The 26,911-nt window shown below is 40.5% G+C and overlaps 1 protein-coding gene across 2 annotated transcripts in view; it reads left to right on the top strand.

Annotated features, from left to right (window-relative positions):
* The first annotated feature begins 8,055 nt into the window (after positions 1 to 8,055).
* The window catches only part of LOC139370796 (protein bicaudal D homolog 2-like), a 48,396-nt gene continuing 29,540 nt past the window's right edge, over positions 8,056 to 26,911 (top strand). For both annotated transcript variants that reach the window (XM_071110568.1, XM_071110567.1), the window contains exon 1: positions 8,056 to 8,481. In XM_071110568.1, coding sequence (XP_070966669.1) covers positions 8,242 to 8,481 — 240 coding nt within the window. In that variant the 5' untranslated portion in view covers positions 8,056 to 8,241. The remainder of the gene's footprint in view (positions 8,482 to 26,911) is intronic.

The following is a 26,911-nucleotide window of genomic DNA, read 5'->3' as shown; positions in this document are numbered from 1 at the left end:
TAGTTCATTCAGCTTCATTTAGTGTCTTTTTAAAAACCCTAACTGATATGTCAGACTTGCTTAAACAAATGTGGTTTCTACTGACTCCTTATGGATTTGTGTAAGTCAATAAGAACCACATTCTCCTTCAATAAGAACGAACTTCCAAATGTAGTTTTGACTATTGAACCATACACATACATTGTTACATTTATGTTCAGTAAATTCATAATGTTTATTCTTATATCATTAACAGTTAGGTCTAAGTATAAGCAAGTGCAAGCAAACGAGCTGCGACGAGATAGGCCTATGCGTTCAGCACTTTCAAAATGGACACCGACAGAAATTCAGATAGAAAATAGTTCAGATATATTCAGCAAGATGTTGAGGCCTTAACTTTACTCTTCTTTAAATCACCAAAGAGAGAGATAGAGACTCAGGTTAGCCTACCATTTGAAGTATTTTATTAGCCTTTTTATATGAAGAAGTCATGTATGGCGTCCGAGAGGACTTCTGTCTGCAGCACAGAGAGGAGTGTCACAATGCACTTAAGATATGCCAGGTGAAAGGCATAACGCACCATGAGATACGTAAATCCTCCTTAGAGAGGCTGGGCAGCATGTCTGTGCTTATATTAGCAGCTGAAAAACACATTTAACCACATGGTAAATAGTTAAGTAATTAACTAAATCATAGTTTATAGACACCAAAGTGTCAGGTTGATATAGGTTATGAGACATTAGCATACTGTCTTCCCTTTCCAGTTAATGCAGGAATGATTTACCAAGCTAGCTAATGTTAGCTAACAAAATTAGACTACCAGTATATCATTAACGTTGATGTCAATAACTTTAAACCAAAAGATAGTGCAAGCTAATGAAACTAAAGTTAACGCTAAATTGTCTCCCATAATGAAAATCTTAGTTAATCTTTGCTTGCCTAGCTAAGATTGTAAACAATGACTGACACATCGATAATTTAGCTTCGCTGTCTTTGGCGCCGTTCCATTTACTCTCTATTGTCAATAGAAAGGGCACCAAAGACAGCGAAGCTAAATAATCGACGGTGTCAGTCATTAGGGAACATTTACACCTCATTAACACTATTTCTGGCAATAAAGCACTCTCAATCTAACCAAAGTTCAAGTTTTTTCAACGAATGGCCGTTCGTGCAGTTATTAAGTGTTAACAGTCAATGTTACCTAGTTAAAATTAGCATGATAACTTTGTCAACTTTCGAATTCAAATGAACGTTAGCTAACGTTAGCTTGCTAAGGAGAAAGGTAGACGGGTATAAATAAATGAACATTATATCCATTCCGTCTTCATTCATGGTGTTGTTAGATGACTCAAAGATTTGGACCGTCTTTGACTTTTTATTTGTAGGCCTCCCTTATTTAGCTAGATAATGTGATGAATGTACGTCAGATCACACGAGAGGGAGTGCTGAATATCAGCACGGCTGTGATTCGGTCGTTGGTACGAGGCCGAAGACAATAATATTCAGTATAACAGCACAACCTCGAGTGTGATATTGCTTTTATACAACAATTCTACAAGCGCCATTTATTAGTTATCAGTGATAAGCGACAACAGATTATGATTTATTTATTTAATCATTTCTTTGGCTCCACCAACACACATAGTTCCACAACTGGACTGGGACACATAGTTCCACAACTGGACTGGGACTGGACTGTTGCCAAGCACCACATAAACATTTTCCAACACACTAGCTTGCTACTTTGTGTAGGTCTACACGTTACCGTCCTCTCCTGACGACCATTCATAATTTAACTCAAATGTTATTTGTGGAAATATGTTCATCTTTGAGGTGCAAAGTTTTTTTTTACAATTTAAGATATAACGATCGTTGATGTAATTAAAGGTTATTAGAACGCCTGTAAAGCGGAGTGATACATGTATAGTTAAAAGTCCCGGTGCTGTTATAGTCTACTCCAATCAAATTACTTGGTCGTATTATGAATACTTGTGAACATCATTTTCATTTTTTTCTGCCCTTTTCATCGAAAGGGAATGTTTTACTTGCGTTTGCTTAAAGTAAAGTTCAAGATGCTTTGGCGGTGCGTTATCTGCTGCGTTTGTATCACTTTTTCATTCGCACAGTCGCAGCCCTGATTTCTGCTACTCTGTGGTATTGACGGATGCACTGAGGAATATAGTGTACAATTCCTTCTATCATCATGTAAAGAGAAACCACCTTCAACACCTACTTGAAGGCACCGACCAGATGAACAGCCATCGGAGGAAAGCCAAGTACCACCGGAACAAGTAAGTAGCTAGCTAGCTAGCTAGCATTTTTTGTTCTGGATTTTTTTTAAATTATTTAATGAACGGACGATACATGGACCAAAGTCATACTGTCCATAGGCTATTCGATAATTTTATCTATCATAACTCTTATGGCTAAAGCTGGGTTAATGTGAAAATAATCAATGATAAATAGGAACAAAACACAAATGGCTTTATTGGTGAAACTAAATACAATTTCAAATAATATTCTGCTTCTTTGATGTGTGGTACACAGGACAACATTCAACCCGATCAGCTTCAAGCTAACTCCAGCATCACTGATCAGCAACTCCATACATCTGACTCAGATGAAGGGCAAAGGGGCATTAACCAACATGGAGCTCATTGTTACTGGGGTACAGCAGTATCAATCATCACTATTGGACAACCTCAGGAAGCAGATGGAGGCAGTGCTAGAGAAGCATTCAGGAAGCACATCAGGTCAACTTGAAAAAGATGTAATGGATATATTTGACAATTTAATGTACCCTTTTGCTGGCGTTGCAACAACATTTAGACAGGACAGTTTTATTAAGAAGCAGTTTAGCTGTTTGGACGCAGAGGAAATTCCAATTGCTGGAACCATATGCAGGATGAAATGTGGAGGATCAAAATACATTTTCATCAAAGACAAATGATTTCATGATGTACCATTAGTCAAAAGTCTAGAACAGTTCTTATCACACCCAAGGATTTTGTCTATGGATGAAAAGGGACCCCAGGTGTGCAGGGAAAGTTTTTTTTGTGACATTGTTGATGGTGCTCTTCTAAAATCACATCCCTTATTTTCAGAGAAACCAAAGGCATTGCAGATTGTTCTGTACACGGATGAAATATAGATCTGTAATCCACTAGGATCCTTTGCATCAAAAAAACAAGTTGTTAATGGTGTACCACACCCTAGGAAATATAAATCCAAAATACAGGACTAAACTGGCTGCTATCAGGCTACCTGCCATGGCTAGATCAGAAGACCTCCGTCAATCTGGTGTAGATATTGGTGTAATATTGAATAGAATCAAGGAAGACATGGATACATTGTACAGTGGGGTTAAAATGCAAACTATTAACGGAGAGAAAACGATATATGGTGTCATGGTCTCTCTGTGGAGACACCCTGGCACAACATGAACTAGCAGGGTTCAAAGAGGGTGTGGGCTTTGCCTACAGTAAGTGCAGACACTGTGAGTGTTCTTTTGATAGACATGCAGTCACTCTTCAATGAGGATGCATATACAAAAAGGACATTGTAGAAGCATGTCAGACAGTGCGATGAAATAGAAAAGGCACAGACGGACTTGCTTTGCAACAGCCTGAGAACAACATATGGGATCAATAGAAGGAGCAAGTTAGTTGAATTCCCAGTCTTTGATATCATACAACAAACTCCACAAGACATTATGCATATAATTCTGGATTTCCCATTGGAAATGAAATGTGTTTTGAATCATCTTGTTGTGTCAGGACAGATTGATCGGGACTCAAGTGAATTCTGTTATTCTTGGTTTCCCTTATTCCCCTCTAGATGTTAGAGATCGGCCATCCCCAATTTCTGTTAGTACATTAACGTCAAGTGATGATAAATTAAAACAGTCATCTGGGGAAATGCTTGTCCTGCTAAGGATATTGCCATTTGTTTTGGAAAGTTTGGAAGTCAATGCATATATGACTGATAATTGAGCTAATAGAGGTTGTACAGATAGTATTTGCACCTGTTCTTTCCATTGCGACTGTGTCTAGGTTGAAGTTACTCATTGAAAATAATTTGAAGCATTATAGAAGGAGCTTTTTCCAGACCGCAATGTTACACCTAAACAGCATTATATGATACATTTGCCATTACAGATAAAGTCATTGTGTCCAATGGTTAGACATACGTGTATGCGGTTTGAGTCTAAACATTGTTTCTTTAAACAATGGGCTTCCAAGCTCAATTTAAAAAAGATTTTCCAGTCTTTGATCAATCAGAACCAAATATATGAAAGCTGCCAAAATGATGACAGTTCAATGCACCCAATTGTTTCAAATGAAAGGGAGATGGGACCTGAGGTTAAAGATCTACAATATTTACATGGAAAATTGAGGGTCTTCCTAGGTTTCAATGAAGTAAAGAATGCTGTATCAGTCAAATGGCTTGTAATAAATTCTAATAAATACATAACTCAGAAGTCTATGATCTTTGCCAAAGTACTGAATTGTAATATGCCAGAATTTGGACTGGTCAAAAACATATTTCTTGTTGATTCTATTTCTTGTTTGGAATATCAACCATTTCAAACTATACGCTTTGATAGAAACGTCATGGCTTATAAAGTTGCACAGACCACTTGAGTTAGTGGATGCTGAAAAGCTGATTGATTTGAACTCTTATTATACAATTAGCAACAAGAGCCAAACGTATGTACTAGTCAAATACCATCTTGGGGATGTAATAGAATTGTACAACAGTTCAAATGACTCAATATGTTCCCCAGATATGAAAAGTGTACTGACTTTGTTCTGTACTGTATTTGGTCTACATGATTGCTGTGGGTAAGATTGACAATAAAACAGTGAATTCCAGTTGGTCATTATCTGTTCTTAATATGTGAAGAGATGAAAAGGATAAGATGCTTGAAATAAGAAATTGTGACTTTGACAAAGCAGTTTTGTACTTGTCAGTGTAGATCAAACAGCTTTAGAATTCTGGCAATTCTAGTTTCGAGCATTGAGTCACTCAGAACCAGTAATACAATCTCAGTAACAAATTATATTATCTTATTAAGACAATTAAGGACAAAAAAAGTTTGAAACAAGTGAAATGCTCCAACATAAAAACTGGCTGGTAAGAAGAAATATCTTGTCAGACAAAAAAACAAGCTTTGATTTAAGATATTTAATTTTACTTAGATTTCAAATTTTGCAGTGTACTTTCTTAGCTACAGCATACATATCTCCCTGGCATATTACATAATTTATGCAGCAGGATACAAGACATATTTGGACTCACCGTTGTTGGTGCTGTGCTGACTTCTACAGGAAGGTCCTTCCTGTGGGATTTTTTTTTTAAATCAAACTTTGTCATCAAAGTCTGGCATTCTCTGGATTTTTTGTGTGTTCAGTACAACTGGGAAATCTGAAAAAAAGAACAAGGTCAAATCCTGACCAGTGATCTTCAGGTTGGAGCTCTAGTAAGAGGCCAGAGTTCCCGACTTGTAATTTTGAGTATGATGACAGTTCAAAACGTATTTTCCCAGTCAGAGCTCGTTTTTTCTGAGTTTCCAGTTGTCTTGAACACACTGAAGTCGGAGATTTCCCACTTCCGAGTTTCCAGTTGTTTTGAACACAGCACACCTTGGACAATGTGACAAGTGGTCCTTCAACGCCCAACCCTAATTCATGAGAACTATATGCAACCATACTTGCAGATATATCTACAAATTCATTTATATTTAGTTAGCTAGCTAGTTAATAACATTTTTAACTAGCTAGCTAAATATCCCGGCCTTGGTGGGCTAACGCCCTCATTGACTGTAGGGTTTCCCACAGTTTTTTTCCATAGACAGAGCGCTGCCAACGCATCAACTCCTGAATTACCATTTGTCAAACAATAGAGGTCGCCAGTTTGTAGTCCTAAAACCCGGAAATAAGTTACCTCTGGTTGTTCAGTCATCCGGATGGGAAAAATCAATGGGGAAGGAATAGGGTTTGGTATTAAATGCAACAAATAAGGCTTGAGGTTAACACAGGTTTAGGACGCTTATACGTTTTGTTATATGAGATAATAGCAGTCAGTTAACATGACCTTTATGAATTATGAAGCCTTTATGTTTTTTCTTATTACATGAATAAATAAATAAAAATCACAAAAAGTGACATTGGCTGATGAAGATTATCTCATAGAACGAAACGTATAAAATATCCTAAACCTGTGTTTACCATAAACCCTGTTTTCAGCATTTATTCAAAAACCTTAGAAAAACGCCATTCACTTTCATAAAGGCTTTGTCCAACAAACTATGGCACATTTAGAGCAAATTATGAGCCAATTTATGCTTGATCCGAAAATGTGGTTCGAGGCGCCGTATGGATGATGAAACGCAATTGGGAATTTGTGTTTATACAGGACGTCCCGCTCTCACCTACCGTCAACCAATCATATCAATAAAGGAGCTACATTTGGCTTCCAAATGTAGCTCCTTTATTGATATGATTGGTTGACGTAGGTGAGAGCGGGACGTCCTGTATAAACACAAATTCCCTTCTTTGACAACTTCCTTTACAACAGCTACTTGCTGCTCAGCGAAGCACAAGAATAATTACCTGATTTCTGCTCGGCCATTGCAGACGGTGGAAAGAACATGCATAGCTTTTAAACCGTGGACCTGCGCTCTGGTCTGCCGTCTGCTACTGGGTATCATGGTCGTGTCGCCTGCATTAGATACGTGACCATTTTTTTTTTCTTGCATTATTTTATTTAAAGTAGGATTGCAGCATACACAAGAATGAACTAATATTGATAACGATCTAGATGTCACCTTGATACATGTTCGGTTCCCAAAACTATAATCTGTAGTGGACTAGGTTTTGTAGACTTTACCCTTTGCCAAAGTTGTAAAAAATGCGTTGTTTAGAAGGAGTGTGAAGGATAATTTACTTATTGTACACGCGCACCTCACAGAGTAGGTGTTCCCTAAATTTAAATATGCAAATATATGCTCGAACACGCCAATAGGATCTCGCTAGCTTGTGCTTGGCTCTGCCCGCCTCCATGCTTGTTCTGCCCTCTATGACTAATTTGTTCCCGTTTGAAATGTTAGGCTGTGGTCTATCTTGGTTTAGTTATACAAATCTTTGCCCATACTCCCGGTTGACATTGGGATGCGTCTATCTTTAAACTATGCCACTTTGTTTACATACCCTATATTACTCATCTCATATGTATATACTGTACTCGATACCATCTACTGCATCTTGCCTATGCCGCTCTGTACCATCACTCATTCATATATCTTTATGTACATATTCTTTATCCCTTTACACTTGTGTTGATTAGGTGACCATGATGGTTCGAGGGCCAGATTGGGAATTTAGCAAGGACACGAGGGTTAACACCCCTACACTTACAATAAGTGCAACCTTTCGGTAACAATTCCAACGCGCTAACCAATAGGCTCCCTGCTCCTTTCATTCAGAACCGAAAATTAACCTGATTTCAACTTCCGGAAAATACATATTTTTCAACATCCGGAAAATATGCATTTTCAATTTCCTGGAAATATGTATTTTAAACATACAGAAAATACATTTTCATCTTTCATTAAGAACCTAAATTGAACCCAACTTCTGGAAAATACGTCCTTTAGACGTCATTTTGCTTACTGGAACTATTCTAGTTTTGCAGGGGAACGCCATTTTTTGGTCTTGCCTAAAGGAGGCAGAATCAGTGTTACTATCAACTCATAGTGCAGCCCAATCAGCCACGCAAAACAGTGTTGAGTGGCAGCAAATCTGTCCAATTAGCTGAGTCGCTTTCCATACACCCACTCCTTTCAAAACACTTACTCGCCCAAACTCCGGTCGCCATATCGAGTTGCAGCTACCCCTTCTTCAGTTAGTGCCTACAAAAAGACGCCATTACTATTTCTCTCCATGGGCGTAGTCCTTCTTCCCAACATAATGGCCCTAAAACTACATCTCCCACGGCGCACAACTGTAGACCTGAAACTGTATTCCTCATAATCGATGATCTCAACTTAGTTTCCTCTCTAGTGGCATGAAGTAGGCTAGCTGGTGGAAGATAGGTACCGGGGCTATGGAGCGAGCTGAAAATACTATCTGATAACGGTATCCGCTGAACTTTTTGTTCACATCAAAAAGTTGAGGACCCAACACAGCCATGCAGTTCAAATACAGAAGGCACTGATTTATTTGTATATGCTTTTCTGTTGTCCTTCAAGTGCTGGCCAAGATGTCTGTGGAGGAACAGGAATATCCAGAGGCGACTCTGGTTCCAGAGGCCGGGCCGCAGTGGTTTCGGGCGGAATTAGAACGCCTATCCCGGGAGTTGAGCGAGACGACTCATGAGAAGATCCAGGCGGCGGAATACGGGCTTGCGGTGCTCGAAGAGAAGCAACTGCTCAAACAGCGGTATGATGAGTTGGAGACTGAGTTCGAGACCGTTCGGCAGGAACTCGACCAGCTGAAGGAGGTAGAGTCAGGTCACAACATTCCACTACACATTTGTCAATTTTACTGTCAAAGCGCGCCCATTTAACTTCGTAACCGTTAATGGCTAAAAGAGTACAGTAATGAGTGGACGTTTCTCATTCGATTCAGGCTCGCTATGCTATGTTGCATTACTTTGTCGAAGGTTTTAAATTCAATTCAGCTGTGATGTTATAAGGGACAGTTCGACATTTACTGGGGGGTGAATAGCTGGAGGAAGATGTTTTGAGTAGGGGGTGCTGTGTGTGGGGTAGAAAAAAACATTATAAAAGCAGGCTAACAAAATACAATTCCAAATGTAATGAGTAGCCTAAGCATAGGACAATATTCAATAAGAGTATTCACTGCAGCTTAAAGTGAATTGAAATACATTTGCCAAATTATATAATTAAGCCTGTCTGCAAATACTTTACCAGAGAGCATGATTTAGCCGCAGAGGATCATTAGCTCCTTTTAAAGCTGCGATTGAAATCACAAACGTGTAGGCTTCCATGCCTAGTTGGGAAGCCCTCAATTTGTGGTTTTTGAGATGTGGCTGTTGGGTGAAAAGCAATGCATCTAAAAATATGTGTGAAGTTATTGTGTCTGCAGTATAATTTGAAATGTTAAGAGAAGAAGGGGAGGGGTGTGTGTGACAAAGAGAGGCCAGCATCCCGGAGTCGCCTCTTCCAATGATGACATTGAGACTGGTGTTTTGCGGGTACTATTTAATGAAGCTGCCAGTTGATGACTTGTGAGGTGTCTGTTTCTCAAACTAGACACTCTAATGTACTTGTCCTCTTGCTCAGTTGTGCACCGGGGCCTCCCGATCCTCTTTCTACTCTGGTTAGAGCCAGTTTGCGCTGTTCTGTGAAGGGAGTAGTACATAGCGTTGTACGAGATCTTCAGTTTCTTGGCAATTTCTCACATGGAATAGCCTTCATTTCTCAGAACAAGAATAGACTGACGCGTTTCAAAAGAAACTTCTTTGTTTCTGGACATTTTGAGCCTGTAATCAAACCCACAAATGCTGATGCTCCAGATACTCAACTACTCCAAAGAAGGCCAGTTTTATTGCTTCTTTAATCAGAACAACACTTTTCAGCTGTGCTAACAAACTTGCAAAATGGTTTTCTAATGATCAATTAGCCTTTTAACTCACCACAACTAATAATCTGAGCATGTCAAAATTATCTTCACCTCACACAGTAAGTCAACATAGGCAGTCATTTAAAAAAAAAAATCAGTTGTGAATGATGAAATTTCCTCACAGTATTTGAAAATGTCATGCTCCGAGGATCCCATACATCCAGTGGATGTGCAAAAACAGCTGTCTGTCCAGAGCTCACTGAAGCAGGTTACTCTGAGGGCCCAGAATAGGCTAGTTGATACAATGTGGCAAGTTCGCAAGCAACAGCATAGGGCCAGACCTTCATATATATATATAATCACTGGTGCTGAACCCAGTAAGACAGAAAGAAAGGGAGGCAGGCCTGCAGAGTATCTATAAAGAAATGAAAGAACCTGCATTTTCATCTTGACATATGTCTTCTTTATGTATTTTTACTTAGTTGACAATGGAAGTTGTAGGCCTACTGCTACATTTGCCTAGGCCATCTCTATTTTTATTTAGCCGCCAATGGCTCACGGTGAATCAGTGTATCTAAATGGCAGAGGCTGGTGCTCTTGCATTAGTGGAATTTTAACTTTCAGATTTGTATCATTTGTGTTATTAACCACGTGACAATGATTTTGAGTAACGAAAATGTTGTTATTAAAATGAAACCGTTTCACGAAAGTGTGCATATTAAAATCATAAATGTCATGCAGATCGGTAGAAATGGTCGGATACATTGTAAGCTTCCCCATACGTGAAACTCATACTTAACTCACGCGCCTAAGAACAGACTATTGTTACGAGCGCACATTTCTTTGTACTGCATAATTACAACGTGTTTGTGTGAGAGCGATAAGGAGAGGGGTGTTGTAACTAAGATTGTGTGTATTAAAACTGAGCAAAAATGGACAGCTGTGTGGAGAAAAGCGCTCACCTTGATCCAGCACCAGCGGATGGAAAGCACCACTAGCTGGGCAATCCCCAGCTCTCTGTTGCTTGCCATGGGAAGGAGCAGGCCTGCGAGCCGAGGGGGCGAGAGAATGTCATGTTCCTTATTTGATATTGTTCCCTTTTCGCCGTGTTTAGAATGGTAAACTAATAGAAAACAGAAGTGTAGAACTAATTGTGAGCACTGCTTCAGATCACTTGATATCCACTACAATTGGGAGAAAAGAGAGGGGGAGAGATAGACCCGACTTAACTCAAAGTAAACTGTCTATTGCACAGCAGAGGGTGTGTCCAAAATCCCAAAACCTAATAGATAAGAGCATACCGCTTACAAAACAGAGCTGAGAGCTCTCCATGCAGAATGGGCCCCATATATAATTATCCCATGTTTTTTTTCTCTCTCCCCTACCCGAATCCCATTATCATTTATGTCAAGAATGCAACAGAAAACACACATTCTTACTGGGTAGAGGGTGGGCTGTTCTAACCCGAGGTGTCATCAAAAAAAAGCGCCCCCTCCCCAAGGGCCATCGTGGTATCGGCTTGAGGGGGAATATACACGGCTGTGAATATAAACGAAGAGAATTCTCTTGGGAGGTAATACCATTGGTATTTGATTGAGGGGTATTCTAGGTCGGGTGAACAAAAGGACTTGAGTTTCTGTATGCTTTCACAATCACACAATGAATAGTTAGTCATGAAACATACATCCCCACCTTTGTTCTTCTCAGAGAGTTCTTCATTCTTGTCTGCACGATGTACTGAGAATCCAGATGGCTGTATGGACAGGGACGGTATATCCCGAGAAAGCCATGTTTCCGTGAAACAGACTGTTACAATTCCTGATATCTCTCGGGAAGGAGATCCTCGTCCTGAGCTCGTCTACATTATTATCCATGGACTGTACATTAGCGAGTAACATACTCGGATGCAGCGGATGGTGTGCACGCCTCGAGAACGGACTAGAAGTCCAGTCTGAATACCTCTTCTACGCCGGCAGTGTTTTGGAGTAGCCTCTGGAATAAGTTAAATTGCCCTAGGGTGAATGAACAAAGGATCCAATTTAGGAAAGTTGTATTCCTGGTCGTAATGCTGGTGAGTTACCGCCGCTCTGATATCCAAAAGTTCTTTCCGGCTTTATGTAATAACACAAAAAATGTAGTAATACAAAATAACAATAACAAGGCTACAGTGGGGAGAACAAGTATTTGATACACTGCCGATTTTGCAGGTTTTCCTACTTACAAAGCATGTAGAGGTCTAATTTTTATCATAGTTACACTTCAACTGTGAGAGACGGAATCTAAAACAAAAATCCAGAAAATCACATTGTATGTTTTTTAAGTAATTCATTTGCATTTTATTGCTATAGTAGTGGGTGAACAGGGAGTACAGGAGGGGACTAAGCACACACTCCTGAGGGGCCCCTGTGTTGAGGGTCAGCGTGGCGGATGTGTTGGGGCCTACCCTCAACACCTGGGGACGGCCCATCAGGAAGTCCAGAATCCAGTTGCAGACCAGGCTTTCAAAGCATTTCATGGCTACAGATGTGAGTGCTACGGGGCGTTAGCCATTTAGGCAGGTTACCTTGGCGTTCTTTGGCAGAGGGACTATGATGGTCTGCTTGAAACATGTAGGTGTTACAGACTGGGTCAGGGAGAGGTTGAACATGTCAGTGAAGACCCTTGCCAGCTGTTCAACGCATGCGCTGAATACACATCCTGGTAATCCGTCTGGCCCTGAGACCTTGTGAATGTTGACCTGTTTAAAGGTCTTACTCACATCAGCTATCAGCTGTGTGATCACAGTCGTTTGAACAGCCTGTGCTCTCATGCATGGTTCAGTGTTGCTTGCCTCGAAGCAAGTATAGAAGGTATTTAGCTCATCTGGTAGGCTCGCGTCACTGGGCAGCTCATGGCTGGGTTTCCCTTTGTAATCCGGGATAGTTTGCAAGCCCTGCCACATCCAACGAGCATCAGAGCCGGTGCAGTAGGATTAAATCTTAGACCTGTATTGACACTTTGCCTGTTTGATGGTGGTTAGCTTCTTCCAAAATCAAGCTTCTCTTGGTAACAGCAGATAATCCCTTCCTGGATCAACAGCCTTGCTGTCTAATATTTGTTATGTGCGTGGAGCAAACTGTGAGTAGTATTCTTGAGTTACTTGTTTAGGTCAGAAACTGTATAAAATGTTCGCAATGCACTTGTTAGCATTTAATTATCATTCTGAGATTTTACATGTACCTGTTAGCAACAAATTTTCCACCGACATGTTTCTGTGCAAATGCACCACACAACCAATAAACAAAGCATTGGGCACACTAATATCATGGTTTGTGTTTACAACACCACAATAAATAGACTATAGCCGTATTTGCACAGGACTAGTATTACTAGAGAATGTTGGTTATGTAATTATTACGACAGAATGTCCATTGTTCCAGAGGACTATTCGGACGGGATTAGTTTTTTCCCAAACTGCCCCCTGTAATTAATATTTTCTATAAATGAACCATTATGATGGAAGCCTGGAGGTTTTTATTCTAGAAGTGATATTTCAACATGTCCAGGCGATTACAGGCTACACTGATAACTTGAGCACCCAAGTTTCTAAACCATACCAAACTTGTCATTTCCAAAAGTTTAGCCCATTTGGAATGCTGCTTTGTGACCTATTAACAGCAAGGGTTGCATTAAATAGGCACAACATTTTCTTTATTATTTACAGATTTGGCGATGTTCAATTCATTGGCACAAAACTTAAACAAAAGCATTCACTGTGAAAGTTGATACAGTGCCTTGCGAAAGTATTCGGCCCCCTTGAACTTTGCGACCTTTTGCCACATTTCAGGCGTCAAACATAAAGATATAAAACTGTATTTTTTTGTGAAGAATCAATAACAAGTTGGACACAATCATGAAGTGGAACGACATTTATTGGATATTTCAAACTTTTTTAACAAATCAAAAACTGAAAAATTGGGCGTGCAAAATTATTCAGCCCCCTTAAGTTAATACTTTGTAGCGCCACCTTTTGCTGCGATTACAGCTGTAAGTCGCTTGGGGTATGTCTCTATCAGTTTTGCACATCGAGAGACTGAAATTCTTTCCCATTCCTCCTTGCAAAACAGTTCGAGCTCAGTGAGGTTGGATGGAGAGCATTTGTGAACAGCAGTTTTCAGTTCTTTCCACAGATTCTCAATTGGATTCAGGTCTGGACTTTGACTTGGCCATTCTAACACCTGGATATGTTTATTTTTGAACCATTCCATTGTAGATTTTGCTTTATGTTTTGGATCATTGTCTTGTTGGAAGACAAATCTCCGTCCCAGTCTCAGGTCTTTTGCAGACTCCATCAGGTTTTCTTCCAGAATGGTCCTGTATTTGGCTCCATCCATCTTCCCATCAATTTTAACCATCTTCCCTGTCCCTGCTGAAGAAAAGCAGGCCCAAACCATGATGCTGGCACCACCATGTTTGACAGTGGGGATGGTGTGTTCAGCTGTGTTGCTTTTACGCCAAACATAACGTTTTGCATTGTTGCCAAAAAGTTCAATTTTGGTTTCATCTGACCAGAGCACCTTCTTCCACATGTTTGGTGTGTCTCCCAGGTGGCTTGTGGCAAACTTTAAACAACACTTTTTATGGATATCTTTAAGAAATGGCTTTCTTCTTGCCACTCTTCCATAAAGGCCAGATTTGTGCAATATACAACTGATTGTTGTCCTATGGACAGAGTCTCCCACCTCAGCTGTAGATCTCTGCAGTTCATCCAGAGTGATCATGGACCTCTTGGCTGCATCTCTGATCAGTCTTCTCCTTGTATGAGCTGAAAGTTTAGAGGGACGGCCAGGTCTTGGTAGATTTGCAGTGGTCTGATACTCCTTCCATTTCAATATTATCGCTTGCACAGTGCTCCTTGGGATGTTTAAAGCTTGGGAAATCTTTTTGTATCCAAATCCGGCTTTAAACTTCTTCACAACAGTATCTCGGACCTGCCTGGTGTGTTCCTTGTTCTTCATGATGCTCTCTGCACTTTAAAAAAAAATATATATATTTAAAAAAAAAATTTTTACCCCCTTTTTCTCCCCAATTTCGTAGTATCCAATTGTTGTAGTAGCTACTATCTTGTCTCATCGCTACAACTCCCGTACGGGCTCGGGAGAGACGAAGGTTGAAAGCCATGCGTCCCCGATACACAACCAACCAAGCCGCTGCTTCTTTAACACAGCGCACATCCAACCCGGAAGCCAGCCGCACCAATGCGCCGGAGGAAACACCGTGCACCTGGCCACCTTGGCTAGCGCACACTGCGCCCAGCCCGCCACAGGAGTCGCTGGTGCGCGATGAGACAAGGACACCCCTACCGACCAAGCCCTCCCTAACCCGGGCGACGCTAGGCCAATTGTGCGTCGCCCCACGGACCTCCCGGTCGCGGCCGGTTACGACAGAGCCTGGGCGCGATCCCAGGACTCTGATGGCACAGCTGGCGCTGCAGTACAGCGCCCTTAACCACTGCGCCACCCGGGAGGCCCTCTCTGCACTTTTAACAGACCTCTGAGACTATCACAGTGCAGGTGCATTTATACGGAGACTTGATTACACACAGGTGGATTGTATTTATCATCATTAGTCATTTAGGTCAACATTGGATCATTCAGAGATCCTCACTGAACTTCTGGAGAGAGTTTGCTGCACTGAAAGTAAAGGGGCTGAATAATTTTGCACGCCCAATTTTTCAGTTTTTGATTTGTTAAAAAAGTTTGAAATATCCAATAAATGTCGTTCCACTTCATGATTGTGTCCCACTTGTTGTTGATTCTTCACAAAAAAATACAGTTTTATATCTTTATGTTTGAAGCCTGAAATGTGGCAAAAGGTCTCAAAGTTCAAGGGGGCCGAATACTTTCGCAAGGCACTGTACATGTAGGCTCTTCATATATATACACTACCATTCAAAAGTTTGGTGTCACTTAGAATTTCCTTGTTTTTTTTAAAGAGAAGCACATTTTTGGTCCATTAAAATAACATCAAATTGATTAGAAATTCAGACTAGAGGTCGACGATTATGATTTTTCAACGACAATACCGATTATTGGAGGACCAAAAGAGCCGATACCAATTAATCGGCCGATTTTTAAAAATGTTATTTAAAAAAAATATATATATATATTTGTAATAATGACAATACTGAATGAACACTTATTTGAACTTGATATAATACATCAATAAAATCAATTTAGCCTCAAATAAATTATTAAACATGTTCAATTTGGTTTAAATAATGCAAAAACAAAGTGTTAGAGAAAGTAAAAGTGCAATATTTGCCATGTAAGAAAGCTAACGTTTAAGTTCCTTGCTCAGAACATGAGAACATATGAAAGCTGGTGGTTCCTTTTAACATGAGTCTTCAATATTCCCAGGTAAGACGTTTTATACCATTTGTATTTCATATACCTTTGACTATTGGATGTTCTTATAGGCACTTTAGTATTGCCAGTGTAACAGTATAGCTTCCGTCCCTCTCCTCGCTCCTCCCTGGGCTCGAACCAGGAACACAACGACAACAGCCACCCTCGAAGCAGCGTTACCCATGCATAGCAAGGGAAACAACCACTCCAAGGCTCAGAGCGAGCGAGTGACGTTTGAAACGCTATTAGCGTGCGCTAACTAGCCAGCCATTTCACTCCGGTTACACCAGCCTCATCTCGGGAGTTGATATGCTTGAAGTCATAAACAGCGCAATGCTTGACCCACAACGAAGAGCTGCTGGCAAAACGCATGAAAGTGCTGTTTGAATGAATGTTTACGCGCCTGCTTCTGCCTACCACCGCTCAGTCAGATACTTAGATACTTGTATGCTCAGTCAGATTATAAGCAACGCATGACACACTAGATAATATCTAGTAATATCATTAGCCATGTGTAATTAACTAGTGATTATGATTGATTTTTTTTAAGGTAAGTTTAACGCTAGCTAGCAACTTAGCTTGGCTTACTGCATTCGCGTAACAGGCTAAACTGTTACGCGAATGCAGTAAGCATTCGCGTAGCATTTGCACTCCTTGTGGAGTGCAACAAGAGGCAGGTCGCTATTGCGTTGGACTAGTTAACTGTAAGGTTGCAAGATTGGAACCCCCTGATCTGTCGTTCTGCCCCTGAACGAGGCAGTTAACCCACCGTTCCTAGGCCGTCATTGAAAATAAGAATGTGTTCTTAACTGACTTGCCTGACTTGCCAAGATTGGAACCCCTGAGCTGACAAGGTGAAAATCTGTCGTTCTGCCCCTGAACAAGGCGGTTAACCCACTGTTCCTAGGCCGTCATTGAAAAGAAGAATGTGTTCTTAACTGACTTGCCTAGTTAAATAAAGATTAAATAAATGTGTTAAAAAAAAAAGTCCAATAATACAGATTTCCAATTGTTATGAAAACTTGAAATAGGCCCTAATTAATCGGCCATTCCGATTAATCGGTTGACCTCTAATTCAGACGCATCAAAAGTCCTCAACTGGCAGCTTCATGAAATACTACCCGCAAAACACCAGTCTCAACGTCAACGGTGAAGAGGAGACTTCGGGATGCTGGCCTTCTAGGCAGAGTTGCAATGAAAAAGCCATATCTCAGACTGGCCAATAAAAAGAAAAGATTAAGCTGGGCAAAAGAACACAGGCACTGGACAGAGGAACTCTGTGGTTTTAGAGGATGCAACAGGTCAGCACCTTAGTAGTAAATGTCAGTTGGCTTTTCAATTGGGGAGCGTTTTGAGCTGTGTGTCTCACTGTCCTTTCATGAGCAATGATGCACCTGGGCTCCGCTACCTATCAGCTATTCCAATTTGTTCTTGTGGATTCATATAAAAAAAAATGTATGCAGGTTGAATGCTATAATGTGTGGTATGATTTCTAGTTAGCCTATTGCAGATCTTGACAAATGAGACACCTCCCAATGTTGTCACTATGAATAGTACATTTAGGGCAGGATAGGCTGTTAGACTGGTAGACTATACAAACCTGTGGTATAGTAAAAGTTAGCACATGGAAAAGTGTAGTGCATTAGGCAAGTACCAAAACACCTTTATATAGGGGTGGTGCACTCAAACAGATGAGGAAATGTGACTAGGATGTAAGAAATTATATAGTAAAACCAGCAAAAGAGCGAATGTAAAACAGGGAAAAAACACACTACCCTCCCGTGTGCCCAATAAAAAAAACACACAACCCTCCCGAAAGCAAAAAAAAAAAGCAAATTAAATCGAGTTGAGGAGGAAACTGACACCTTTGCAGCCTGAATGGAGGATGTTTTATGTACCAGCCGGTCCATGGGTGACACGAGTGTATTACCATCTGGGCTGACGGTGTCGACACCTAGGGGTAATACGACATCAGGATGAGCTCTCTAGGGGTCTCGGTGCTAGAAGTTTGTTAGCCTACTTTAATAACATCAAAGTTGGCCTACTATGATAAAAGACGAGGAAAACATTCAAAAAGACAGAACACTAACTTCAGGCAAGAGTGTAGATGTTTTCAGATGTTTACAAACACATACGTGTGTCTGTGTTAGTATTATTTGGGAAAATGTGGGTGATATTTGAATATCCTTGTTAAAGTTATTATCTCTGCATGACATCTATCAGCAATAACCTACACCAGTCCCAACTTGCTCTTTGTTTGACAGTGGAGATTGCTGTGGTGGAGGCCAGTACTATATTTAAAGCCAGTCAGCCCCATGCTGGCTTTGCCTCTGCCAGAGAAAGGTTTCCCTGCCTCAGGCTTCTCCAATGGGAGAACAGCAGTCGAGTTGCTTGGCTGGTTTTGATCAGATTTGCCCAAATGCTTTAGTCTTCTCTCTGAGAGACTAGGGCCTCTATCTTGTGAATCCTGTTGCAGTTTATCCCTGCGTCATAGGGGCTAGTACCCACTGTTGAACAGGGCTGGAGTCCAGAGGCCAAACTAGGTCCAGCCCAAGTATTTATGACATTTAAGGGGATTTTAGTCACCCTGAGGCATGTGTGTCCCTCTCCCAACAAAATGGTTTGCAGTAAACTGAAATCAGCTGTTAGGCTATGTGTTAGAGCTAAGCAACAACATTCTCACAGAATTCTGACTATGGTGCTCTAGCAGAATTACAGCATTAATAGCCACACAAGCACAACTGGTTATCATGGCAACTTCACTAGCATTGTTTATGTTTACCTGATTATTTCTATCTCTATCAAGAGTAGCTCATTTGTGACCCGATTCAGAAAACTAGGGGTATGTCGCAACTTCACAGGAGAGCCGTTTGAACGTATTTATTTTAGTTTTTTAATCAAAATGCGTTTTTTGGCAGAAATGCCTTCTAGAACATGTGAACTTTCATGTGCCTTAATAACAAACTTGTATGCCATCTGTTAATATGAATACAATTCTTAAATTACGAGCCTTGTTGGTTAAGCCACAGAAAAAGAGAGTAACCTTCCCACTGAACATGATTGGCTGAGATAATGAGTGGGCTGGACATGCCGAGAGATGAGTTCGGATTGGTCTGCCATATAGAAGGCTTCTGTCTATTTGAGCTCGTCAGTCTGTGTTGGTAATCCTGTTGAACGTGGTTCTTTAAAAAATGTATTGTGTAGTGGAGCTGCATAAGTGGGGTTCTCCACTTTCTGGAGGATCAAGTTTTGAAATCAGTGGAATTAGAGTATGATAGCTAAAGAGTTTGAGAAAACACCTGTCTCTGGATTACATCTTCAAACTAAGGGCAACCGTGGTATGGCGTTCCTGACAGGCATGATGATGTATGCAGGTAAGATAGTCAAGCGACAGCTCGCTACACTTTCAGATATTACACGTTTCTAATTTTGACAAAGTGGTTTCATTTCAAGCTAAAGTGTACTGTTAGCTAGCTATCTAACGTTAGCTGTCTGGCTCCCTAGCTGACGTTATTATTAGTTTCCCAGGGCCATTTGCTTTTCTAGTTAGAGCCTAATCAATTTAATCAAATTTATTTAGAAAGCCCTTTTCACATCAGCCGACGTCACAAAGTGCTGTACAGAAACCCAGCCTAAAACCCCCAACAGCAAGCAATGCAGATGTAGTAGCGCGGTGGCAAAGACAAATTCCCTAGGAAGGCCAGAACCTAGGAAGAAATCTAGAGAGGAACCAGGCTCTAAGAGGTGGCCAGTCCTCTTCTGGCTGTGCTGGGTGGAGATTGAACGTTTATAACGGAACATGGCCAAGATGTTCAGTTTAAAACGTTCATAGATGATCAGCAGGGTCAGATAATAATAACAATTAGAGGTTGACCGATTTATGATTTTTCAACGCCGATAACGATTAATCGGACAATTTTTAAATATATATTCGTAATAATGACAATTACAACAATACTGAATGAACAATGAACACTTTTATATTAACTTAATATAATACATAAAATCTATTTAGTCTCATAAATAATGAAACCTGCTCAATTTGGTTTAAACAATGCAAAAACACGGTGTTGGAGAAGAAAGCTAACGTTTTTAAGTTCCTTGCTCAGAACATATGAAAGCTGGTGGTTCAATATTCCCAGTTAAGAAGTTGTAGTTAGTATAGGAATTATGACGCGTTGGCAATTTCTCTCTATCCCATTTGTATTTCATATTGGATATTGGATGTTCTAATAGGCACTTTAGTATTGCCAGCCTAATCTCAGGAGTTGATAGGCTTGAAGTCATAAACAGCGCTGTGAAGCAAGCATTGCTCAGAGCTGGTCAAAAATGGAAGCTATCATTTCGAAAACAAAATGTATATTCTTTCAGTGTAATACGGAACCGTTCCGTATTTTATCGACCGGGCCGCAACCCTAACTCTAAATATTACTGTTGCATTGCACAACCTTCAATGTTATGTCATAATTATGTAAAATTCTGGCAATTTAGTTCGCAAAGAGCCAGGCGGCCCAAAATGTTGATTATACCCTGACCTTGCTTGCAATGAACGCAAGAGAAGTGAAACAATTTCCCTAATTAATATTGCCCGCTAACATGAATTACTTTTAACTAAATATGCAGGTTTAAAAAATATACTTCTGTTTATTGATTTTAAGATTGGCATCGATGTTTGTGGTTAGGTACATTCGTGCAACGATTGTGCTTTTTTTTTGCAAATGCGATTTTGTTAAATCATCCCCCGTTTGGCGAAGTAGGCTGTGATTCGATAAAAAAATGTACATGCACCGCATTGATTATATGCAATGCAGGACAAGCTAGTTAACCTAGTAATACCATCAACCATGTGTAGGTAACTAGTAATCATGTGAAGATTGATTGTTTTTTATAAGAAGTTTAATGCTAGCTAGCAACCTTGGCTCTTTGCTGCACTCGCGTAACAGGTGGTCAGCCTGTCACGCAGTTTCCTCGTGGAATGCAATGCAATCTGCCATAATTGGCCGATTACCGATGGTTATGAAAACTTGAAATCGGCCCTAATTAATCGGCCATTCCGATTAATCGGTCGACTTCTAATAATAATAACAGTGGGGGGGGGGCGCCAACCCAGACGGGAAGATCACTTCAGTGACTCAACCCACTCAAGTGATGCACCCCTCCTGTTAGCTAGCTGACATTGAACCTGGTTGGTTTGCTCCGAGCACTGTGGCATTGTTCATTGTTGTTTAACTAGCTAACGTTAGCTGGCTGGCTCGTTAGCTAACGTTACGTGACGTGTGTACAACGCCCGTTGAATATGGCCAGAGTCAGTAAATGTCTGCAAAAAAGCGTCATGAAATTGTTGTCAGCAGAGCTGGTTAGGCTGTTTTCATGTTATCCAGAGTTAAACAAATCATCGGCCAGAGTGTCAGGTGTGCGCTCCAAGAGCAAAACGAGATGGGTGGGGCTAAATCTTGAACGATGCTGAATGGGTGTAGACAAAGAGGAGCTCTTCACGAGATACCAAAACATTAAAAAGTGAGTTTACAAGTTGATCAACTTTCAAAGCAGAATAACTTTCCCATTGTTCCTCAAATGCAGTGTATGATATCCCATTTTGTAGCTCTGAGTCTCTACTTTTATCTAGTGTAAAAAAAAAACACAATTTCAAATTTCATAGACCGAATCCAGGTGGTGAGTCACATTTCTGTTGTCATTAATCTGAAGCATATTGATGCTAAATCCACTCCAATGTATCTAATATCTGAATACATTGTAGACAGCCTCAATATTGAACTTTGTGTGAGAGACAGAGTGAAATAAAAGAGCATGAGTTCCCAGGCCATTCATCAAGCATGGCTGTCCCTTGTATTGTATGTGTACCTCAATATTCTCTCTCTCTCTCTCTCTCTCGCTCGCTGACACACACAGCCTATGTTCTTACTCACAGACACTTGACAGGGCTTGACACTTGTCCTCTTGTCAAACAAGGAGAATTTAGATTTAAGTTGTCCGAATGGACAAGTTTAAAAAAAATCCCAATATCAAACAATTGCTTCGATCAGATTTGGATCAGAGGTGCTAACATTGGAAACATATTCAAATCTATTTTTCATAAGCCCATACATAAATAAAAAAGCCTACATGTCAAAGTGTAGGTGATATGCATATTGGCTACAGCCTCATGTCCAAACCGATGCTGACATGAGGCGCAAGAAAATCTTGCCAAACATTCACGAGACTTTTAATTTCATAAATATAGGCTAAATGCCAGTGATGTTTGACAAATATAATGAAGGGTAATTCACTTTTTAACGTCTAAAGGCTTGATTCTGTCGACATACTCTAGGCACGGTTCGTTCAGCTCAAATGGTCATGAGAGTGAAGGACAGTGCCTGTTGCACACCCCACATCACCCACCTTGAATCTGAGCAAAGGGGGTCAGCATTATGATACAATTGAACCATAAACAGGATATTTTATATCATTTTATGACACGTCTTGTTTCAGTATGCCATTGAAACCAGCATTTTTCCTCATGTTCTATTGATTTTCAAATCAACTTTATTTTATTGTCCAGCAGCCAAAGGCATAATCCTAGTCATATTAGTAATCCATACTAGTTGATGCATCTTTAGATCTCCCCTCTTTCTTATTTTCAAATGGATATTTCTTTCTCTGCCACATGAAACCGCTTACATGCAGTGCACTTTTGAGAAGTATTTTCCCGCTAATTGTATTTTGGAACGTTTGCCCATAGCCTAAGACGTGTGCATTGTTGAGCGTATAATATGAGGAAATAAAACTTTGTCAACATTTTTAAGCTAAACGATCTGATCTGTTGCGTAAGCGTCATTGCTTTTTTTAAGAACATTTTATTAGGTGCAGTGTTTGTATGAATTTTGGATGTCTTCCCAGAGCTGTCCCAGAGTCTGTAGACATATATTTCTTATCGTCTCAGGGATGAAGGGACGACCTTAACTTCGAGTCCTGGAGGGAATCAATTTATAAAGACATTTGGTCGTAATTGTAATGTTACCCTGTTAAGTGAAATATGTTTTAGGCTACGAAGGGTGGCCAACCATTCTCCAGGAGAGCCTTAAAGGCCAGTGTTACATTTTGAGACAGGCTTGAATATGCAAAGTTGCCAATAGGCAGGGTGTAGCCTATATTTTTGTCTGATTCTCTATGCAAAAAAATATAGTAATGCATTTTATTTTGTAAAGTGCATCCTTGCGTCATACAATGATGTAAAGATTGTGTTAGAGAGAGAACATTTTTGGGGGACAAGTGACTTGAGCTTTTGGACCCCAAAAAGATCTGTCCTACTTGTCCAAAGGACAAGTGCCAAAAAAATTGTCAAGCCCTGCTTAATTGTTTGGGTAAGCCATTCAACTGTACTCTAATCTTTTCTAAATAGCCCTAAATAAAGATCTAAATCTCCCGCTGAGTTCAAGAGGATCTATCCTTTCATGGCCTGGACCTGGGAATATGCCAAGAGCAGAGAGAGGGGGGGGACTAAGACTTGTGGGACTTGTAGTGTCATTGAGAAAGGATCTATTTTTCTTCTCAGTAGCTCATCAGGACCAGCCTCAGAGGGTATGGGGCCACCATTAAACTCATCTCTCTGCTAATTGAACTAGCCTCCATCAGAATGAAAAACAGACTTCTTTATTCAGATACATTGCACTACTTTCACTATGTACTGCGATTTGGTGTGAAAACTAAGAAAAACAAAGTTGAATGCATTCAGTTGTACAACTGACTAGTTGTTTCCCTTGAGTTTGAGAAAGAGGGAGAGAAGCAGCAGATGGCATGCGTAGAACCAAGCTAGTAGGCTCACCTCACTCCTGTAAACGCACTTCTTTACAACCGAAACAGTTTGGAGCAGTTCATATTACGATGACGTTTTGGTTCGTTTTTTTGGGCTGTTTGGGCACACATTATTCTCGAGGCAAGCTGAAGTTGGTAGCCGAAGTCTACACCCCCTCGTCGGCGATTGGTCAACCGTAGGGATTCTTCAACGACTCGTCCTCACGCACAGTTTTTCACTTGAGAAATACTGCATCAAACGTCCTAGTCAGATGCAAAGTTGCGTGACTAAGATCTCCTCAGCAAAAATACCAAAAATGAATTACAGATTTCTTGAGTTATCACACAGTAGAGAAATTCTGACTAATTTGAGGAAGTTTATACTGGCTACGGCGTCTCAAAATGGACAAAAGTACTATTGCCGCTTTTTTCTTGTTTTTCATGTTAAGGTTGGTGCCGAACTGAAGCATGCTGACGCCTTTACACACATTCCCACACTAGCACCCTCTCCATCCTTGAATTCCCAGGTCAGCAAAACCATAGCTTAGTTAACACATCTTTATATGCTGACCTTTACGTGAACTGCTTACAGTACGTCTGCTTCTATCTCAAGGCCATCAGACTGTTAAACAGCCACCACTAACATTGAGTGGCTGCTGCCAACACACCGACACTGACACTGACTCAACTCCAGCCACTTTAATAATGGGAATTGATGGGAAATGATGTAAATATATCACTAGCCACTTTAAACAATGCTACCTTATATAATGTTACTTACCCTACATTATTCATCTCATATGCATACGTATACACTGTACTCTATATCATCGACTGCATCCTTATGTAATACATGTATCACTAGCCACTTTAACTATGCCACTTTGTTTACATACACTACATTACTCAGCTCATATGTATATACTGTACTCGATACCATCTACTGTATCCTGCCTATGCTGCTCTGTACCATCACTCATTCATATATCCTTATGTACATATTCTTTATCCCCTTACACTGTGTATAAGACAGTAGTTTTGGAATTGTTAGTTAGATTACTTGTTGGTTATTACTGCATTGTCGGAACTAGAAGCACAAGCATTTCGCTACACTCGCATTAACATCTGCTAACCATGTGTATGTGACAAATAAAATTCGATTTGATTTGTCGGATTGTCTGTTCCTGTGAAACATGGATGCACATACACTCACACACTGAGTGTACGTTAGGTACGTGGACATGGGTTAAGACACAGGTGGAGGTAGTTAAGACTAAGCTCCTCATGTCTCAGACAGACGTGTCTCCCGCCTCTCTTCGACTCTACTGCTCCAAACACACTTCAGGAACTTGTAGGGGGAAAAAGGAGGAAGCTGAAGCTGATGGGGTACACAGTAGTAGGTTTTGGTAGACAGAAGGTGCTAAGGTGCACAATAGTAGGTTTTGGTAGACAGAAGGTGCACAATAGTAGGTTTTGGTAGACAGAAGGTGCTAAGGTGCTCAATAGTAGGTTTTGGTAGACAGAAGGTGCTAAGGTGCACAATTGTAGGTTTTGGTAGACAGAAGGTGCACAATAGTAGGTTTTGGTAGACAGAAGCTGCTCTTTGGTAAAACGGGTAAATTGGTCATCAAAAAGAAAGGAGGATCAAGGCACTCTTCATATAATCAATTAAAATGAAGAGTGCCTTGGGCTTCCTTTTTTATGACCTTTTTTTAATGACACTTCAGGAACTATAGGGCTCCCGAGTGGCGCAGCAGTCTAAGGCACTGCTTCTCAGTGCTAGAGGCGTCACTACAGAACCTGGTTCGATTCCAGGCTGTATCACAAACTGCCGTGATTGGGAGTCCCATAGGGCAGCGCACAATTGACCCAGCGTCGTTAGGATTTGGCCGGGGCAGGCTGTCTTTGTAAATAAGAATTTGTTCTTAACTGACTTGCCTAGTTAAATACAGGTTAAATTAAAAAAATTGAATAAACAAACTATTGGACAGTGCAACAACAGGCCTAGGTTTTTAATATTCCAGGAACACAGCGTTGTACAAGATATTCAGTTTCTTGGCAATTTCTCGCATGGAATAGCCTTCATTTCTCAGAACAAGAATATACTGACGAGTTTCAGAAGAAAGTCTTTGTTTCTGGCCAATTTGAGCCTGTAATCGAACCCACAAATACGAATGCTCCAGATACTCAACTAGTCTAAAGAAGGCCAGTTATATTGGTTCTTTTAATCAGCACAACAGTTTTCAGCTGTGCTAACAATTGCAAAAGGGTTCTCTAATGATCAATTAGCCTTTTAAAATGATAAACTTGGATTAGCTAACACAATGTGCCATTGGAACACAGGAGTGATGGTTGCTGATAATGGGCCTCTGTACGCCTATGTAGATATTCCATAAAAAATCAGCCGTTTCCAGGCACAATATTCATTTACAACGTTAGCAATGTCTACACTGTATTTCTGATCAATTTGATGTTATTTTAATGGACAAAAAAGTGCTTTTCTTTCAAAAACAAGGACATTTCTTAGTGACCCCAAACTTTTGAACGGTAGTGTATATAGATACATACATGCATACTGAATGCACCTACAGTAGAAACGACAACACGATATACAGAAAATAAGGAACTTACTTTGATAGTAACACACACATGTCCAAAGTTATTATTTGTAAGGAAAACAACAAGGAAGGCCATGCGAGCGCCAGCCAGAAAATGTTCCAATTCGTGCGAGACTGGGCAAATGTCTGCATACTTGATCTGCGCAAACATTGGTGAAGTACATGGGCAATCCTCGAGGAGAGAAGTTTGTCCGGCTCAGTAAAGCCTCAAACATAAATGGTCCGCAACGCTGAAATGGGCAAATTCTATGTGAATTAATGAGGAGGCGGAACACACCTCAATTCAAACTGTTGTTAGAAAAATACAAATTTGAGAAAATAATTTGAAATTGACAAGTTGAAACATAGCCTATAGATAATTAGCAGGCAGCGCGTGTTAACTGTCCTGTTGCGTAATAATCACATTTTGGAACAGTTGAGTGCGTTTTGACATCACGTGCATAAAACAACTCCCGCTGGCGCGACCGTTAGAGATATTTGGAACTCACGTATGAAAAAGTTAAAGGGTTGCCTGTAGGAGATATTTGTGCTGCAGCGAGTTGGGTGTGCT

Source organism: Oncorhynchus clarkii, chromosome 17 (assembly GCF_045791955.1).
Source record: "Oncorhynchus clarkii lewisi isolate Uvic-CL-2024 chromosome 17, UVic_Ocla_1.0, whole genome shotgun sequence".
NCBI lineage: Eukaryota > Metazoa > Chordata > Actinopteri > Salmoniformes > Salmonidae > Oncorhynchus > Oncorhynchus clarkii.
The sequence above is the reverse complement of the archived record's forward strand: the minus strand, read 5'-3'. Positions and strand labels throughout refer to the sequence as shown.